This window comes from Eriocheir sinensis, chromosome 26 (assembly GCF_024679095.1).
Source record: "Eriocheir sinensis breed Jianghai 21 chromosome 26, ASM2467909v1, whole genome shotgun sequence".
NCBI classification, from domain to species: Eukaryota; Metazoa; Arthropoda; class Malacostraca; order Decapoda; family Varunidae; genus Eriocheir; species Eriocheir sinensis.
The window spans coordinates 8,332,507-8,353,476 of record NC_066534.1 but is presented as its reverse complement, the minus strand read 5'-3'; the positions used below and the strand labels follow the sequence as shown (position 1 = coordinate 8,353,476).

At 44.5% G+C, this 20,970-nt stretch overlaps 1 protein-coding gene across 1 annotated transcript; it reads left to right on the top strand.

Moving 5' to 3' along the window:
- The first annotated feature begins 2,315 nt into the window (after positions 1-2,315).
- LOC127003901 (uncharacterized) lies at positions 2,316-3,416 on the top strand. Its single transcript, XM_050871006.1, has one exon. It carries the CDS (start codon positions 2,316-2,318, stop codon positions 3,414-3,416), a length of 1,101 nt encoding a protein of 366 aa, XP_050726963.1.
- The last annotated feature ends 17,554 nt before the right edge of the window (positions 3,417-20,970 follow it).

Sequence of the window (20,970 nt, the reverse complement as noted above, 5' to 3'; positions counted from 1 at the left end):
CATGTGCGTGTATGTGTGGGTGTGGGGGGCTGAGTGTGTGTGTGTGTGTGTGTGTGTGTGTGTGTGTGTGTGTGTGTGTGTGTGTGTGTGTGTGTGTGAGAGAGAGAGAGAGAGAGAGAGAGAGAGAGAGAGAGAGAGAGAGAGAGAGAGAGAGAGAGAGAGAGAGAGAGAGAGAGAGAGAGAGAGAGAGAGAGAGAGAGAGAGAGAGAGAATCTTTCATAAGCACACAAGTTGATTCCACTCTCCTATTTCTCACAATTGCTCTCTTTGGCTCTTCGGTAAAGCCTTCGGAAGTTCTTCAAATACAAAATCACTGAAACGATGAACTCCTTAACGTTTATAAAAATATTGCCTTTAAAGGATTTATTCCATTACACCTTCAAATTCTAGTGAAGCCCAAAGGAATAATAGAGTGTTATTTTTTTCTCAACATGGCAATTTCTTCAGTAATAGGGAGGCCTGACCTGCTGCGCCTTTTTATTATTCCCATTAACACACATTCTTCTCCCCACATAAGCCTCATGAACGTCACCACTACACATTCTGGTCCCCTAAACATGGTCCCTTTCACCCCATAGCCCGTTACAGACTCTGGGCCCAGCATCCCTCGGCCCCAGGGATGTTCGCGAGACAGCACTGGGTCGCTACTTTCTCAAATAAGTACCAGAATACTACATGGTGGAAAGGACACAGCCCTCAGTACTGTTAACCCGTCAGCTGCGATTGGCATGGATTTCGCCTTCACTGGTAGCCTGGTAACATACACTCCCAGGTCTTTCTCTGCCTCTGTGGTGGATAATGGAGTGTTTCCCATGTGGTATTGGTATGCTGGATATCCCCTCCCAAGGTGCAGGACATTACATTTTTCTTCACTGAATTGTAGCAGCCACTTTTTGTTCCACTCCTGTAGCTTGGTGAGGTTTTCTTGTAGGAAATCCGCAGTCAAGGGGTTAAGAGGCTTGTAGAGGGTCATGAGACTAATTCCGGGTCGACGTAAGGCTTGAACAACATAATCCACATCTTCCCAGCGTCGCGTGTGTGCTGATGCCCCACCTCGCCTCCCGCCCCTTGTGCTCCTCGCTATCTGCCAGCCTCCTTGGGAAGCCCTGATACGCCTCTCTAGTGTCTTGTCCTTATGACGCCTCGGCGCCTCAAAATAGGGTTAAATAATGGGTTATCTTAATTTTCACTTCACATCCATCTCTCACGCGCGCCGAGGAAGGAGCGGAAGGGTTGGCTCATCACTCCGCCATTTGAATATTCACGGCACGACGGCCTCCTGTCCTGCCCTATCTGCCCGTCCCTCCGTCTGCCAGTCAGCTGAGTGTAACATGGGGTTCTTTTTTACCAGTATTATTTTGAACCTATTAGTCAAGTGCAAATAATAGAAGAAGACGTTTTTTTGTTTTCTCATTTTTTTAGATACTCATTTCTGATTTCTAACTTAGATATTTTGTTTATTGTTTAATTGATCCTTAATTCTTTTAATTCATTAATATTCATTTTCATTATGGAATCACTGATCTGTTTCTGGCCTCCATTCAGAACGCATATTACAGTTTCTGAAAATATGCCATATTATGAATAACAGCAGTACTAATAAATAGGTTTCAGCACGGCTCCTTCAATAAACCCCATGATGCAGAGATAAGACACATTGAAGACACGAAGATATATCGCTAATAATAATTTAGGTGATAAAATAACAATTTCTACAATAACAACTATTACTACTACTACTACTACTACTACTACTACTGCTACTACTACTACTACTACTACTATAACTGCTAATACTACTATAACTGCTGCAAATACTACTACTACTACTACTACTACTATAACAGCTCCTCCTCCTCCTCCTTCTACTACTAATACTACTACTGCTGCTACTGCTACTACTACTGCTGCATACTACTACTCATACTACTACTAATAATGATAATAATACTCCAACTACTAATACACGTATTTCTACTAATATTGCAGCTGCTAGCATTACCACTACTACTACTACTACTACTACTACTACTACTACTCCTCCTCCTCCTCCTCCTCCTCCTCTTCCTCATGATGATGATGATGATGATAATAATAATAATAATTTTCTAATTAAATGGCTTGACTATTATTTATTTCTCTGTTGTCTCCTTTTCCTGTTCGTCGGCCTGACTGTGACCAGGGTGTGAACTTTGAAGCCTTGCCCCGCGAGATGAAGGGGACAGGTGCGCCATGATCACCTGTCACATCCTGGGTACCTACGCCCTCTTCATCTGCATATTTAGACCTGCAGTTGTATGAGTCCACAGATTGCAATGGACAAACGGCGGCCCTCGTGCTGGGCGGGTGTGGTGTTGACACTTGGTGGTGGTGGTGATGTAAGAACGGCTGGAGTGTCTCGCCAGCTCACTCACCGCCGGCTCACCCACCGCCGGATCACCCACCGCCGGATCATCCACCGCTGGATCATCCACCGCCGGATCACCCACCGCCGGATCACCCACCGCCGGATCACCCACCGCCGGATCATCCACCGCTGGATCATCCACCGCCGGATCATCCACCGCTGGATCATCCACCGCCGGATCACCCACCGCTGGATCATCCACCGCCGGATCACCCACCGCCGGATCACCCACCGCCGGATCACCCACCGCCGGCTCACCCACCGCCGGATCACCCACCGCCGGATCACCCACCACCGGCTCACCCACCGCCGGATCATCCACCGCCGGATCATCCACCGCTGGATCATCCACCGCCGGATCACCCACCGCCGGCTCACCCACCGCTGGATCACCCACCGCCGGATCACCCACCGCCGGCTCACCCACCGCTGGATCACCCACCGCCGGATCACCCACCGCCGGATCACCCACCGCTGGATCACCCACCGCCGGATCACCCACCGCCGGATCACCCACCGCCGGATCACCCACCGCCGGCTCACCCACCGCCGGATCACCCACCGCCGGATCACCCACCGCCAGCTCACCCACCGCCGGATCACCCACCGCCAGCTCACCCACCGCCGGATCACCCACCGCCAGCTCACCCACCGCCGGATCACCCACCGCCGGATCACCCACCGCCGGATCACCCACCGCCGGATCACCCACCGCCGGCTCACCCACCGCCGGATCACCCACCGCCGGATCACCCACCGCCGGATCACCCACCGCCGGATCACCCACCGCCGGATCACCCACCGCCGGATCACCCACCGCCAGCTCACCCACCGCCGGATCACCCACCGCCAGCTCACCCACCGCCGGATCACCCACCGCCGGATCACCCACCGCCGGATCACCCACCGCCGGATCACCCACCACCGGCTCGCCCACCACCAGATCACCACCACCTTCTACACTGTACCGACGACAAGCATAGCAGACAAGATCTCCACAGACAGTTAATAAGGGAGTGGACGCCCACAGACAAGAGCGCCACCCACTTAATCCCCTTCCTTATGTCTATGTGATGGACCCCTGAACCATCTTTTCTCTTCCCCGTTTCCAAATTAGGATTTGGACAATTTTTTTCGCAACTTATACGTTATGATAGAAGGGAGATACAATTAAGTAGTAATGAAGTAAACGCTGGATGGATAAAATGTCCACCCCAAAAAAGTGGAGCATCGAGCCAGCACACACACACACACACACACACACACACACACACACACACACACACACACACACACACACTCTCTCTCTCTCTCTCTCTCTCTCTCTCTCTCTCTCTCTCTCTCTATCTATCTATCTATCTATCTCTAAAAACTAACCTTAACATTGGGAAGATGTCGTTGCAAGCATGTTTTGAGGGTAAACTTTCTTTTTTGTCATGTGTCTCTCTCTCTCTCTCTCTCTCTCTATTCTCTCTGTATGTTAATTAGATGAGGGGATACCTATCTATCTAAATATAAAAAATATATAACATTGAGAGAGAGAGAGAGAGAGAGAGAGAGAGAGAGAGAGAGAGAGAGAGAGAGAGAGAGAGAGAGAGAGAGAGAGAGAGAGAGAGAGAGAGAGAGAGAGAGAGAGAGAGAGAGAGAGAGAGAGAGAGAGAGAGAGAGAGAGAGTCGTTAGGTTAGCAGGTATTTATTCTGACATTCACTAGACAAAAATACACATAAAGAATACAAAGTAAGTCATTGTCCCACCACGCCGCGGCAAACATCACCGCCCCGCCAAGCACCCGCCACCCGATGCGCCGCCGAGATAAGCGGCGTGGGCAGGTGAGCCCTCAGCCACTGCGGGTAAAACTGACCGTAATTAAGAATGAGCATCCACCTGATTCTCCTCGTGGACAGTTATACCTCGAGCCTCAAATATTTGCACACAAACTCTGCCCCGACCCAGCAGGAGGCCACTCAGCACCGGGAACTTGGCCCGTTGTATCTCTCAATTAATAAGAGGTAAATTATTTCCTCCCCTACTCCTTACCTGCACGTAACACTAAGGTTTTCTAATGGTTGTTTCGTCTAACCCTACATCCCAGCCATACCTCAAACCCTCAATTAGTAGGTAGAGTATGCGCTTTCTTTCAGCATTACTCAACCTCCACGTACTTCTATGACTCTATTATGGTCCGTAAGTCTAAAGCTTACATCCCCACCACGCCCAGACGCTGACCTCCTTCCCATAACCTAGTCCATCAGTTTGTCTCTTGAGAGGAACCCTTTCCCTCTAGACAGGCTTAGTCGTTCTCCTCCTTTCATATGAACTTGTAAACATGCCTATAAAAACCTGATTAGCCCATTACCGCGGCCAACGCAGCGCCTAATGGACTGGCTCCTATTCTGTGCTCGTCGTCAATTTTTTTCCGCCTCTCTGAAGGACTTTACTCCCGCGGACAGTTATGGACGTTTTTTGTGCCGTTACGGCTCACCTCGACAAGGCGGATAAATCTACTACCTATTCACGCCCGAAGGCTATGGGAGGCGGAGGTGCGTCCATGGCGGCTCTCTCCCCTACCCCTTCTTTCTCTTTTTTTCTTCTCTTCTCTCCATTGTCTCTCTCTTCTCTGCTCTCTCTCTCTCTCTCTCTCTCTCTCTCTCTCTCTCTCTCTCTCTCTCTCTCTAAAAGCGGCCATGCAAATGACTATTGGCCTGAGATTTCCATGCGCCCTTGTTGTTAGAGAAAACGACGCCCTGGCTGCCCTCTCTGCCATCCTTCTGTTTTAACTATGACATCAGCAGGAATATTTGTTACGATTGGCAGGAAGTTCAACACCTCGCACACCAGGGACGCCGCCCTCGTGTGGCCTCCATTATGCCCCGAGTGCTTTCTTGATCCCGAAAGAGAAAAATGAGAAAAGGCGACCGACGGACTTGCGTGAGACTGCTGGTCATTACCTTTATTGTTCCCTGGAATGAGCGGGTCAGCGTAAATATTGTATTTTCTTCCTGCATTTAAGTGAAGGACGATGTTAAAGATTTCTTATCACTTATGTCTATTTTCAAATATGCACACACACACACACACACACACACACACACACACACACACACACACACACACACACACACACACACACACACACACAAACACACACACGAACATATTACACGAACATGTACAAATACATACTAACGCATTTTTTTCGAATTCCTGTTATACAAAAAATAGATTTCGAATATGAACATTACCGCGAGAGTTTGGTGTCATTTAGAATCCGAGATATGTGGAATAAGACTTTTTGGTGAATGTTGTCCCCGCTCCCCCAGCGGGAGGCCTAGCCGGCGCTGGAAAGCCCCGGCGCTCGCTCCGTCAGGGGCATTGTGGGAGGTGTGTGGGGCATTAAGTGCCCTAAAGAGAACACGTCCAGCATCTCTCTTCTCAACCATTTAATTTTAATGGTCTTCATTTGTTCCACTGCCTGGCCCGTTCGGGTGCTTGGGGAGTGTACGTGACTCCTGTCGCTAGCACTTCAGTGCCCGAGGATGTCTAAATTCTGAATTGTCGTTTATTTTCTCAGCTTTTGGAAAGCAAACACGATTAGAATTGTTGCACTGAAAGTATTTTGATAATCAGTACAGTACATGTGTGGAAAGGTGACGCAATAGGCAACAGGTCTGTAACATTACAGCATTTTCTCTATCAAAGCAGCCACAGAAATAACGAAAACGAAAGTAACAGCAGAAACAGCAGCAGCAGCAGCATCAGTACTAATAGTAAAAAATAATTTTGTTCTTGGTATTGTTGTTGTTGTTGTTATTCTTGTTTCTTTAAGCGACATTAAAAGGAAAAATTGTTCCAGTGGTAGCAAATTTCTCTCTCTCTCTCTCTCTCTCTCTCTCTCTCTCTCTCTCTCTCTCTCTCTCTCTCTCTCTCTCTCTCTCTCTCTCTCTCTCTCTCTCTCTCTCTCTCTCTCTCTCTCTCTCTCTCTCTCTCTCTCTCTCTCTCTCTCTCTCTCTCTTCACCCCTCCCCGGGCATAATGACAGGGAGGCGGGCAGCACGGCGCGTCCACGCCATCCATCACCTGCCAATCAGTTCTCGGTCCCAGTACATCATCGTTACCTGCCGCCGCCGCCCACTAACCACCCACCGCCGCCCACCGCCGCCTGGCCCAGATAGAGAGGTTCAGGCCGTCATACTCACTCAAGGACCCGATTTTAGTGACAGGGTGCTATGCGATGCTTGGTATCCGCTGGGTTTGAATAAAAAGGATATTGGAGGATACTGGTTGATGCCTTGAGTGATTTTTAGACACCAGAAGATAAAATGAGGTAGTTTGTAGAAGGAATACACTTTTTACTCTTTTTTTCTGCGTGTCAGCCCGGTGCGTGGCCTTCCCCGGAAAGTGAGGGTCGAGTCGTAAGTCATTCCCGGGAACCATTCATCACGCGGCCCCACTCTTGCAGGGGGACCATCGCTCTTTGCCTTGACTCATTTTTTTTTACTTTCCTATGCCAAATATTTCTAAATTGGACCTTAAAATCGACACAGATTCCGCATCTTGCCATCTTCAAGTGAGATGTAACTTTCAGGATAATACTTTTGTCACAACCCAGTAACTCCAAATCGGTTCCCTCGGCACAGCGGCCAACACCCGACACGCCGCTCCCTGCTCTGCTTCCCGTCCCCGTCGCCTTGGCCCCGCCCCCAGCACTCGGCCACCAGCAATACCTATAATTACATTTCACTTTCTAACACGTTTTTTATCTTCTTGGCATCACTCTCCCCGCATGTAACGTCTGATTTATCACTCTTTCTCCCATTTCCCCTCCCCCGCCGCCCTCTCATCCTCTTCCGTCCTCACACTCGGGAAAAAATGAAAACAATAACTTACCAAACGCGTTGTGAGTGCCGCCCTGTAACTTCGAGATAAGTGAGCCGGTGGCGGAATTTGAACGCTCTGAAAAAGTGATCCAAACCTCTGTTGTTCTTAGAGATAACCTGACACAAATACCTGCCGCAAGAAATTATAAATAAGTCAAGAGGTTTCCAAATGCCATCATTATCTATTTTTCGTCAATTTTCTTCTTATTTTTTTTTATACGAGGTTAGGTGTTCGATGACCGTCCTCTAACTGCCTCTATCAAGAGTTTCCTCATAGGTAACATAAGAGCGGCAAGGTCCTAATCCATATTATTTTCTTCCAATATCTAAGGTCTGCTTGGTGACCCGAGACTCGATCTAGTGTCTAACTCTCATCTCTTGTCATCACATGTCCCAACCATCTAAGATTTATGGTCCCGAGAACTCAGTACATTTCCTTGACTTTCTCCTAACTGATACAGCATACTGAACTACGGTTTCCTTGGGTGATGATCGGCATGAATGAGTGCGGGGTCCGACAGAGAGAAATACGGAGTGCAGAATGCGTCACCAAGGACGACCAACAGGCACCTGGGCGTGCTGCAGGGAAACTCCTGATGCTGCTGTATGGCATCTTAACATGTTCATATTGTAGAGCACCTAAAAAGGCAAGTATGTCAATCAATCTCTCTCTCTCTCTCTCTCTCTCTCTCTCTCTCTCTCTCTCTCTCTCTCTCTCTCTCTCTCTCTCTCTCTCTCTCTCTCTCTCTCTCTCTCTCTCTCTCTCTCTCTCTCTCTCTCTCTCTCTCTCTCTCTCTCTCTCTCTCTCTCTTAACGCAGCATCAAACTCGCCAATCTCTTTATAGCTCACAATTGTGTAGTCATAAGAACAATAAACATGTACTTTTTTTTCCCAGTATCTCACCTTTCCCCTCTCATTAGCGTTGCCCAGGTGCGTGCGGACTCTTGCCGTCCGTGCATGACTGAGCGCGCATGCATGAAGAGCCAGCATGGGGGCCTTTGCCTTAATGCGCATGCGTGCTACGTGTTAATGCAGACAACACAGAGAGCCGCTGCCCGGTTAAGTTGTGCTCTAATTGGGTGTGTGCATGGCTGGGTAATGGTGGGGGGGAGGGGGGGGGAGGGTTAGGTGTGGGTGTGTTTGAAAATATTATATATCCTTGACTGGACGGTATATTTTCTGTCGTTTAAATTTTTCATCTTTTCCTCTTTAGAAAAGACCAAAAATTTCAAAACCGTTACCCACTCTTTAATGTTGTAGAACTGCAACCCATTCACAGAGATGTTAGTCTTACATTGATATAAAAATGAGTTCTTAGCATATTACATTTCTAACAAACGTACATTCTATGATCATTCACATATTCTGATTTTGTCTGAAAATAGAACTCCTTTCATTAATGTTTAATCAGTATAAGGATGAATATCGATATCGTATATCACGTGTGTCGTCATAGTGAAGGTAAGCTGTACTATTCAGTAAATATTTAGAAAGATATCGAGGAGTTACTCCTCTGTTAGCCAGAAGTAGTGAGGCACCTGTACTTATTCCTGCAGACTTTACTCTGATATTCTCAGTTAATCAAACTAGGTCAAGATTTTCCTGAAATGCTAATGATGTATTAGTCCTTTGTACAGCACAATATACAACCCTAGCGGTATATAGTACGAATAGGTTGCACAAGCTAAAACAAAAAGTCACGCCAGTCCTGATAAAATGAATTCGAACTGTCATAAGAATTGCTTATAGATTTTGCATCCTCTTATTATTACTTATGACGATAATATGTTATTTTGTGGTATTTCTAAATCTGTGATAGATAACATACTCTTGACAACGCTTTCACATTGTCAAGAAATATAATTACACAAAATATTCCAAAGACAACACATCAACAGCAATATTGATCTTTATTTTTCTAAATGGCCACCATTCATCAGTTTGTTAGTTGTATCTGATCTGATTTGGATGGGGATGCCTGAAGCAGGAAACCAAGTCTGGTCTGTGGTCTGGGATGGACCACCTCCCAAATCTTTTAGCACTTTAAGCCCTCGTGCTCTGATCTTAAAGCACTAAGTCAGTTAGTCATTTATTATCATTTATTTATCATCATTCAATCGTTTTTTACCCGAATATTCGAAAAACTAAATACTTTTCAGCTATGCATCTAAATGTTTACAGGTGTACTTGGTGACTATGTCATTCCGTTTCGAAATATTGTGGTAGCAGGTAAACAGACAAACAAATAGATAAGTAAACAGATGAAGAACCACGAAAGCTTTATCATTATCCTCACTAGGCGGAGGCGAGCCATAAAAATACTTCAGCATATATCAAAAAACCTTTATCAATAACTGTCTAATACAAGGTCGCCTCACTTCGACCTCATTATTGTGTCAACTCTGTATGATTTACGGGTTCTTTTACCGCTTAGTAATTTCATTAACTGATGAGCATGATATACGTTATGCCACAATCGCTCTTGCCCATGAGAGCGAGTCGAGGCGGTGGAGCTGGCATTACAGTGACCAACCAACAAGCAAGTGATCTAAGCCATTGTGTCACTGTGCCCGTGAGTGAGTTACGAGCTGCCACAGACCACAACGAGAGGAGTCATAATCGCTGGCCTGGCTGCGTATCATCTGTAATGAGCATCGTATCAGACTCGAATAGAATGTAGTCTGGAGTGACAAGTGAGAGTTATCAAAACCATTTATCTCAGCAGTGAAAGACCTCGCGGGATGAGCAAGGTATCTAACACACACACACACACACACACACACACACACACACACACACACACACACACACGCACGCGCACAAACACACACACACACACACACACACACACACACACACACACACACACACACACACACACACACACACACACACACACACACACACACACACACACACACACACACACACACACACACACACACACACACACACACACACACACACAGACAGACAGACAGAGAGAGAGAGAGAGAGAGAGAGAGAGAGAGAGAGAGAGAGAGAGAGAGAGAGAGAGAGAAATGATTCACATCTGGTCTACAAAAGAGGTCGAGAAGGGACTGTGTAAGCAACATGATGAACAATAAAAGGCGGGACAAATTCTAACAGGCCGATTCAGTGCCCAAACGAACAAAATTCTTCGGTGCTTTTCGACTTAATTTCTAGCCTGCAGTTTTTATTTCAAATGCAGGTTCACTTAATTTATTTATTCAATTATTAAATTTTGGTGTATAATAGATAACAAGAAAAAATATTACCAAGACTGAGGTGTTCAGAACATTTTGACGTGTAGGAATGGCTTGGTGATTTGATGGACATAAAAAAGGTAATGAACAAGTTAACATGTAAAATTAAAAGCCAAGAGTTCATTGATGCCCTAACGGAGTTTATATGAAGTAAATATTAATAAAAGGGATAAAACATGATAAGAGAAAGTGTAAAATAATAAGGACTTGGGTAAATAAATGAGAAAGTTAATTAATGATTAATATAAACATATAAGCAGTCAAGACATAATTAAATATATTCGTAGAGAATTTATTATATATTGAATGTATAAATATGGAGTATGCATCTCACGTGTGGGGGGCCTCCACTCACACAGCTCTCCTGGACAAAGTGGAGTCTAAGGCTCTTCGTCTCATCAGCTCTCCTCTTCTTACTGATAGTCTTCTACCTTTTAAATTCCGCCGCCATGTTGTCTCTCTTTCTATCTTCTATAGATATTTTCACGCTGACTGCTCTTCTGAACTTGCTAACTGCATGCCTTCCCCCCTCCGGCGGCCCCGCTGCACTCGACTGTCCACTCTAGCTCATCTCTATACTGTCCAAACCCCTTATGCAAGAGTTAACCACCATCTTCACTCTTTCATCCCTTACACTGGTAAACTCTGGAAGGGCCTTCCTTCGTCTGTATTTCCTCCTGCCTATAACTTGACCTCCTTCAAGAAGAGTGTATCAAGACACCTCTCCACCCGAAATTGACCTCTCTTTTGGCCACTCTTTACTTTTGTCTGTTGTGGGAGCGGCAAGTAGCGGGCTTTTTTTCCCTACACTTTTTGTTGCCCTTGAGCCGACTCTTTTGTTGTAAAAAAAAAAAATTATAGGGTACCACTTATTTATTTATTCATTAACTTGACAATATTCCATTTGAGTCGCGAAAGTTCATTTTCGTTTATACATGATTTTCCTTTTATATGCACTTTTTTATACTATATAAATATTTTAGATACAATTCTTACTTGCAATTATATGTTATTCCATTAACCATAATTCTTTCATTTATAGGTCCTTTCTTTATTTTGAAATTCTTTCTAGCAAATGTAACTTTTCCTTAAATGTTATCCCATTTTGGTATGGCCACTCCTTCCCAGCCTCGCCCCGCCCCGCCCTGTTCTGTCTTTGGCTTCGTTCTTTGGAGGATGATGATGTTATGGCTTTGTCTTCCTTGGGTGGAATGTGAGGATGCTATGGCTTTGTTTTCTTAAGTTTGTTATTAACCAAAATCTGCGAAAACAAACGCATATAAGGTCACACCCATCATGTTTCCTGAACAGCTAAATTTTCCTTTTACTCGGTTGTTAATGGAACGGGAGGAAGCAACTATAGACAATGTGTAAATGGGACGCAACAGGTTGAAAAAAATGGTAATGGCAAGAACCAGGTGCCTTGTACTTAGGTTCCATTTTTCGAGACCGCTCCGGCTGCTTCATGTGCTCTCACGCAAGCTTGGATCATTAACCCAGGCGCATGTAAGCCATTACGAGGCGAACACTGAGAGGGAAAAATCATGAACTGTCAAATCAACAAGGGAGGAGGGAGAAAAAAAGGTAGGAGGAGAGAAAGGGTCTCAGGAATGGGATGGGATGGAATGGTGGGAAGAACATCAATGACGTATGACTTGTACAATCCACCCACCGAGCGAGGGTCATAATAAAAAATAAAAAATATAACGAAGAGAATTGATGGACTTGTGCGGCTTTGCAAATGATTTACTGGCTACTCTACAAACCCAGCAGGATGGTAAAAGGATCCCAAACCTTTCAGCTAAATCATGGACGCCTCTCTTTCCATTGATGTTGAACGACTTAATAGAAGAAAAAGAGTATTTCACCTTTATTCTCACTCCAAAAAGATAAAAATAAGCCAAAAATGGGTAATAAAAAAATATACTCCTGGATGGAAAGAGCCAGAAAAATGCAGCCATCGAAAATCAACCTCACCTAACGAAAAGAACTGATGCATTTCGCCTCCCTCGTGTTACTGATTTCCTTAAAAAAAGTGTCACCTTCTCAGTACAAGCAGGCAGCAATTGGCCGCCTATTTTGCGTATCAGCTGTCCAAAGAAAAGTGACGCACTGCACAAGGCTGCCTCCAAAAGATGCTGCGTGTCTCTAAACGGAGGTAACATTAATTATTCAGTTCATTTTCTTCCCAATTTTAATGATATCCCTAATTATGCTAATGATGATAATAATAATAATAATAATAATAATAATAATAATAATAATAATAATAATAATAATAATAATAATAATAATAATAATAATAATAATAATAATAATAATAGTAATAATAATAATAATAATAATAGCTAGACATTGGACACTCTAACGAGTGCAAACCGCCCACTGCCAACACACTCTGGTCGGAGTGCTCAAAATGTGAAAATATGCATTTTTTACCTCGGTGTCCTTGACCTTTGACCTTGAAAATCGAACTCGTCCGGTGGGGGCTGTAGTAGTCCACCTATGAAGTTTCATCATCCTATCTGTAATGGTTCAAAAGTTATCGCGTAACAGACAAAAAACAACAAAAAACAAACCAATTTACACAGCTGAAAACAATACCTTCCGCAAAATTATTTTGCGGGCGGTAATAATAATCATAATAATCATAATAATCATAATAATAATAATAATAATAATAATAATAATAATAATAATAATAATAATAATAATAATAATAATAATAATGATAATGATAATGATAATAATAATCATAATAATAATAATAATAATAATAATAATAATAATAATAATAATAATAATAATAATAATAATAATAACAATAAAAATAATAATAAAAAGAAGAAGAAGAAGAAGGTCACATATAGGTTGAAACAGGTTGCCGTGCCTCTACCTTTGTGTCCCCGTGTGGCGTGGTGGGCACACACGCTGGCGTGAGGTTTAATGACCTGTCCGGGATATCAAGCATTTTGCCTTATTTATTATTCAATGATATTCTTCTTCTTCTTCTTCTTCTTCTTCTTCTTCTTCTTCTTCTTCTTCTTCTTCTTCTTCTTCTTCTTCTTCTTCTTCTTCTTCTTCTTCTTCTTCTTCTTCTTCTTCTTCTTCTTCTTCTTCTTCTTCTTCTTCTTCTTCTTCTTCTTCTTCTTCTTCTTCTTCTTCTTCTTCTTCTTCTTCTTCTTCTTCTTCTTCTTCTTCTTCTTCTTCTTCTTCTTCTTCTTCTTCTTCTTCTTCTTCTTCTTCTTCTTCTTCTTCTTCTTCTTCTTCTTCTTCTTCTTCTTCTTCTTCTTCTTCTTCTTCTTCTTCTTCTTCTTCTTCTTCTTCTTCTTCTTCTTCTTATTATTATTATTATTATTATTATTATTATTATTATTATTATTATTATTATTATTTTTCTTCTTTTTCTTCTTTTTCTTCTTTTTCTTCTTTTTCTTCTTTTTCTTCTTCTTCTTCTTCTTCTTTTCTTATTATTATTATTATTATTATTATTATTATTATTATTATTATTATTATTATTATTATTATTATTATTATTATTATTATTATTATTATTATTATTATCAACTTCATCATCAATGTATTTCTTGTTCTTTCTTTGTTAGAATATGAAAAAAAAGTCTCCCCGAGCTAGGCCGCTAAGACAATGTGGCTCTGCTAGGATTACAAGAGAGCGTTGGCTCCCACCAAGAAAAAATCAATACTGATGAACCCCTTCCGCCATATATCTGATTCCTCGAGTCGTCTGGCTGGTGCTTTGATATTCTTAGGCCGCTCCGTCTTCCCTTCTTCGTCAGCAGCGATACGTTCTGTAGCTACTAATGCCGTCCTTTCTCTCCCCCTACCTTCTGCTGGTTTCCTTGTCTCCCACTCTGCCGTTCCCACACTCCTTCTGCCACTCACTTCCACGTGCCCCTCCCTTTCTCTTCCTTTCACTCTCCCAGCTTATGTATTGCCAACCATCCACGCCTACACTCTGTGTGTGTGTGTGTGTGTGTGAAGGGGGAGGTGTAACATTTCCACACAACGATAGATAAATACATTTCTGGAAGTAAAACTTCCCTTCCACTCAAGTCATGAATCATCCCGGCACGAGGAATCACCCAGAAAAGTAGACACTGAACAGGTTGAACGCTTCGTCACATCCGCCTTAAAAATTAACGATGAAAAGTGAAAAAAAGGAGATCGACGGAAGAAAATAGGCGAATTTTAAAATGACGGAAGACGATGACAACACACTTAAGATGGAGTCGAGTCAATTGTGTGAAAGGGCAGGGAAGACGTGAATATGTGTCCATATAGGTATTTGACCGGAGGAGAGCAGTGCCATTACAGACGGGCGTGGCGAAGACTGCGAGGAGCGAGGGAGAAAAATACGAGTAAGTCGTTACCTGCCAGATGAAGGGGGATCTTTCAGACGCTGTAGGACGTCTTTAAATTTTCGAGGTGATCATTATTTAATAAGAACATAAGAACGTAAGGAGTCTGCAAGAGGCCGGTTGGCCTATACAAGGCAGCTCCTGTACACTCAACCCCACCTTACCTCACCATCCATGGCTTTATCTAACCTCTTCTTGAATGTCTCTATGGTATTGGCACACACAACATGGCTCCCAAGCCTGTTCCATTCATCTACCATTCTATTGGTGAACCAATTCTTGCCTATGTCTTTGTTGAATCTGAATTTGTCTAACTTATAACCATTGCTACGCGTCCTATCTGTCTCTTTTACTATCAAAATCTTATTGACATCCCCTTTATTAAAGCCCTTCATCCATTAATAGACTTCGATCAAGTCTCCTCGCAACCTTCACCTTTCTAGAGAGTGTAGATTTACATGCTTCAGCCAGTCTTCATAAGGCAAGTTTCTCACCCCCTGAATCATCTTTGTCATCCTCCTCTGTACAGATTCTAACATCTTGATATCCATTCTATAGTAGGGGGACCAGAACTGAACTGCATAATCGAGATGAGGTCTAACTAGTGCTAAGTAAAGTTTGAGGATGACTTCAGCGCTCCTATTGCTTACGCTCCTTGAGATGAAACCTTTCCACTTCTAATCTTCTATCTGATCGCCAGTATGGATTCCGCAAGGGGCGTTCTACTGGCGATCTTCTTGCTCTCTTAACTTACTCTTGGTCATCCTCTCTTAGCCGTTTCGGTGAAACTTTCTCTGTTGCGCTAGACATATCGAAAGCCTTCGATAGAGTCTGGTACAACTCTTTGCTTTCTAAACTGCCCTCTTTCGGATTCTATCCCTCTCTCTGTTCCTTTATCTCCAGTTTCCTTTCCGGTCGTTCTATCTCTGCGGTGGTAGACGGTCACTGCTCTTCCCCTAAACCTATCAACAGTGGCGTCCCACAGGGCTATGTCCTATCACCCACTCTCTTCCTGTTATTCATCAATGATCTTCTTTCCATAACAAACTGTCCTGTCCACTCGTACGCCGACGACTCCACTCTGCATTATTCAACTTCTTTCAATAGAAGACCATCACAACAGGAAGCACACAACTCCAGACTGGAGGCTGCAGAACGCTTAACCTCAGACCTTGCTATCATTTCCGATTGGGGCAGAAGGAACCTTGTGTTCTTCAATGCCTCAAAAACTCAATTTCTCCATCTATCAACTCGACACAATCTTCCAAACACCTATCCCCTATTCTTCGACAACACTCAGCTGTCACCTTCTTCAACACTAGACGTCCTCGGTCTATCCTTAACTCAAAATCTCAGCTGGAAACTTCATATCTCCTCTCTCGCTAAATCAGCTTCCTCGAGGTTGGGCGTTCTGTATCGTCTCCGCCAGTTCTTCTCCCCCGCGCAGTTGTTATCCATATACAGGGGCCTTGTCCGCCCTCGTATGGAGTATGCATCTCACGTGTGGGGGGGCTCCGTCCACACAGCTCTTCTGGACAGAGTGGAGGCTAAGGCTCTTCGTCTCATCAGCTCTCCTCCTCCTACTGATAGTCTTCTACCTCTTAAATTCCGCCGCGATATTGCCTCTCTTTCTATCTTCTATTGATATTTCCACGCTGACTGCTCTTCTGAACTTGCTAACTGCATGCCTCCCCCCATCCCTCGGCCCCGCTGCACACGACTTTCTACTCATGCTCATCCCTGTACTGTCCAAACCCCTTATGCAAGAGTTAACCAGCATCTTCACTCTTTCATCCCTCACGCTGGTAAACTCTGGAACAATCTTCCTTCATCTGTATTTCCTCCTGCCTACGACTTGAACTCTTTCAAGAGGAGGGTATCAGGACACCTCTCCTCCCGAATTTGACCTTGCTTTTGGCCACCTCTTCTGATTCTTTTATGGGAGCAGCGATTAGCGGGCTTTTTTTTATTATTGTTTTTTTTTTTTGTGCCCTTGAGCTGCCTCCTTTGTTGTAAAAAAAAGAAAAAGAAAAAAAGGTACTCTGTTTGCCCGATTTTTAGCACTGAATGCATTGAGCCCTAGGACGGAGGTCAGCGCTCACTAGGACTCCTAAGTCTCTCTCACGCCCAGACCTACTTAGAGGAGTGCCATTTAAGGAGTAATTGTGCGAGGGGTTATTCCTACCTACACTCAGAATGCTACACTTCCCGACATTGAATACCATCTGCCATTTCCCCGCCCAATCATATAGTCTGTCAAGCTCATCCTGGAGAACGGTAGCGTCCCTGTCTGACTGGATTACTCTACCGATCTTGGTATCATCTGCGAACTTGCTGACATCACTACTAATTCCTGTGTCCAAGTCATTGATGTAAATAATAAAAAGCAGAGGACCCAGCACCGACCCTTGTGGGACGCCACTCGTAACACTGCCCCATTCAGAATTTTTACCATTGATTTGCGCTCTCTGCTTCCTACCACTAAGCCACGCCCTGATCCAGTTCAAAACTTTCCCATCTATGATAAGGCTAAATATTTTTTCGAGTTCCGTTAAGCATATCTATCTTAACTGTGTGATATTCTGGTATATGCGTCAATACTCGCTGATCTCTATCGCAGCCTTTAGCACGCATTAAGTTCGGGACGCACGGCACAAAAATAGCCATGTGGAGATATTTCAAGTATTATTTAATAATCTGAGCACGCACGCCGCTTCCAAATTAAGAAGGTTCTGACTTGGCATCCAAAAGCTAATTTTTGATGGCAAATGCTCGTTTCACGGCTGAAAAATCCTCTGGTATGTGGGAGAAAAGCGATACAAAGAACTACTTTACTAAAATTGCGATGCGAGGCGGCCAAGATGGCCGTGTTGCTGCTCCGTCAACAAATATTGGCCAGACCAGGCGGGCCACGAGGGTGCGAGGAGAATTTCTTTCAAACACAACTCACACAAGACCCTTTTACCTCAGCCCTTCCCTTGATTAGACGCCAACAGGTGTTCCCTACGGGACGAGCACCTGGGGAATGGGCACAGCAGCCATGCACCAACGCGAACAAGGGGTATTTTTGTCCAACGGATGCTTTTTTTCTTTTTTCTCGGGTGGCAAAACATGACGAAGAAAAATGAAAGGAACGTGGAAAGGGCGGGAAACAAACAGATAAGAGAAAAAGCATGTCACGTTTTTACATAACTTCAAGAACATGAAGGATCCTTGTCTGCGTCTCCTGCACCCCGCCACGCCCGTGTCTGGCGGTGTGTGTTTCACTCTGTCGTGATCACCCCGGCTCGCCTAGGGCCAGCGATAGCCGAGTTCCACTGGTTCGGTGAGCAGTGAAATTATGTTCTGGGCTTGGTGATCAATGTTCTTGGTCGCCTCGCTCGTCACATCCTCTCTAATCTCGCGCCAACGGAAGAAAACACATCAATTATACTTCCATATAACCCCCAGGTATCGCGGCATCAACAGACAGATTTCAGAGTTACACATTATTTATAAGTTTATTGACAGATGTCTTTAATACACTGACACACGATATGAAAACATGACAGCCAATCTGGAGTAAGCTTTGTCTCCCAAACTATGCGGGCTCACCGCCGGCCGATGAACTGATCTCATTAGCATGGAATTTGTGCGGCCTCGTACTTGCGTCTGAAGAGCAATCACCTTTTACAAATTGATTCATATTCAGTGGGCGGGAAGTAAAAATAGAATAAAATGAACCAAAAAAAGAAAAGTGAAATAGCAGATGTTTAAAAAAAATTACAAAACTTAATTGAAGGTTTTAAAAAGGTTCCGTATCCGACAAATTGTTAGAAGTAAAAAATTAAAAAAATAGAGAAGAGAAAAGCAGGAGGATGAGGAGGAAGAGGAGGAGGAGGAAGAGGAGGAGGAAGGGAGGAGGAGGAGAACAGCTACATGTCCTGCCTCGTCAGTGCCCGAGGCCGCGCATGCTTGTGAAGGTATGAGCGAGGCATGTAAATCACTCCCTCAGAAACTTGGGTTCTTCCGGAAAAATTCTTGATGCGCAGGAATTCAGCGCGGGAGGCATTCCAGGAACGAGGCGACGTATTGTTCCTCGGCGAGCAGCAGCAGCGGGAGGGGAAGGTGCGGCCACTCTGGCGGGGATTTGTCAGTCTTGGCTTTGGCTTTGGCTTTGTCTGTCTGTCTGTCTGACTGTCTGTCTGGATGGATGGATGGATGGATGAATGAATAAATGAATGAATGATTGAATGAATGAATGAATGAATGAATGGTTGGATGGAGTGATGAATGAACTGATAAAAGGATGGATGGATAACTGCAGATGGATGACAGCAGGTGGCTGGCTGATAAGCTGACTGGATGGATGGATGGATGGCAGACTGGCTGTATGAATGGATTGATGAAAGGATGGATGGTGACCGGCTGGCTGCCTGATTGAATAAATGACTGACCGAGTGGTTGACTGACTGATGGACTCTCTGGCTGGTTGGCTAGGTGAGTGGGTGGCTGGAAGAGTGGCTGACTGGATGGTTAGTTAGCTGGCTGACTGGCTGGTTGCCGAATGGAATATCTGAGTGGTTGGGTGGCTAACTGGCTGATCGGCTAGTTGACTGATTGACTGGGTAGCTGACTGGCTGATCGGCTAGTTGACTGATTGACTGGGTGGCTGACTGGCTGATCGGCTAGTTGACTGATTGACTGGGTGGCTAACTGGCTGATTGACTAGTTGACTGATTGACTGGGTGGCTGACTGGCTGATCGGCTAGTTGACTGATTGACTGGGTGGGTGATGGCTGGCTGGCTGATGGAATGCCTGAGTGGCTGGGTGGCTAACTGGCTGATTGGCTAGTTGACTGCTTGACTTGGTGGCTGGCTGGCGGTCACTCATAAGCAGGAATGGAGATATTCAATTTCACCAGCAGCTTGTTTTCCTTCATGTTTGAGGAGGATAAGGATGATGATTAAGATTAGTGTCTTCAGCCATGGCCGCGACGCTGTGGTATCGCCCGGAGAGCCTCACTTTATAATTATCGAGCCTCCGACGCCGGCCTGCAGAGTCGTGTCGGCCAGTCATCGCTGCGGGAGGGAGCAACATTCCGTCTCAAAGCCGCAAGACTTTTATAGGTTTATCTAATTTTGTTGTTGGGAAAAGGAGGAGGAGGAGAAGGAGGAGGAGGAGGAGGAGGACCATCAGTTTTTTTTTTTTTTTTACTTATCGGCTATGACCAAGAAGACGCATCGTTTTTAATTAACATTTTCCTTTCAGCTTCTCTATGCTTCCCTTTCATCACCAAACTTCCACAACCTTTTCTTTTATCTTTATATACATATTTTGTTTTTCTTCCTAGCTTCAGTCCAGTCAATAATACGTAACTCTATTCTCGCGGCCTCAATCTGTTCCTTTCAATCCCGCGCAGAGTTCGCCCACACGTTCGGATGGGCAGGCGTGCGAGGGATTGCCAGGAATGCGTTTATCGACGCTTTGTTGGTGCTACGATAAGGTTTACATTACCGTAATGGATGGCGATTTTCTAGTACGCGAGGGAACGATAATCCTCCTCCTTATGGTGCACGTGTTGTGGCAATTGACTCTACTAAAGGTGTGTTCTTAGTAGGCGCGAAAGGTGAGCCTGGTGGAGGTGGAGGAGGGCAGGGGGAGGAACAGGATGCCGCGCCCTCCAGGGTGTGAGCGAGATGCCTCCGACTTATCGTGATGGTCGCTAGATTGTCAGTGTTATATAGGCTGTCAGGGATCTGGAAAGGTTGCCGGCTTGTATAAAACCAATTGTAAATCTGAGAAACGTCGTCAGTGTTTTATGGGCTGTCGTGAAATTCGGAGCAGCCGGTAGGAGTAGAAATAATTAACGAGTGTTGAGGCAAACTGTAAAAAGGACTGGAAAACATACCGGAAGTTAGTTTAGAATATCTGGCACGTATTCAGACTTTTCTTTGGGATTTGCATAAAACTAAGAGGATAGGTTTTGCTGGCGAGCGTAAGAAGATAAATGCTAATAATGAAGGATATTGGAGAGGCTGAAGTGGGTGTTGGAAATGC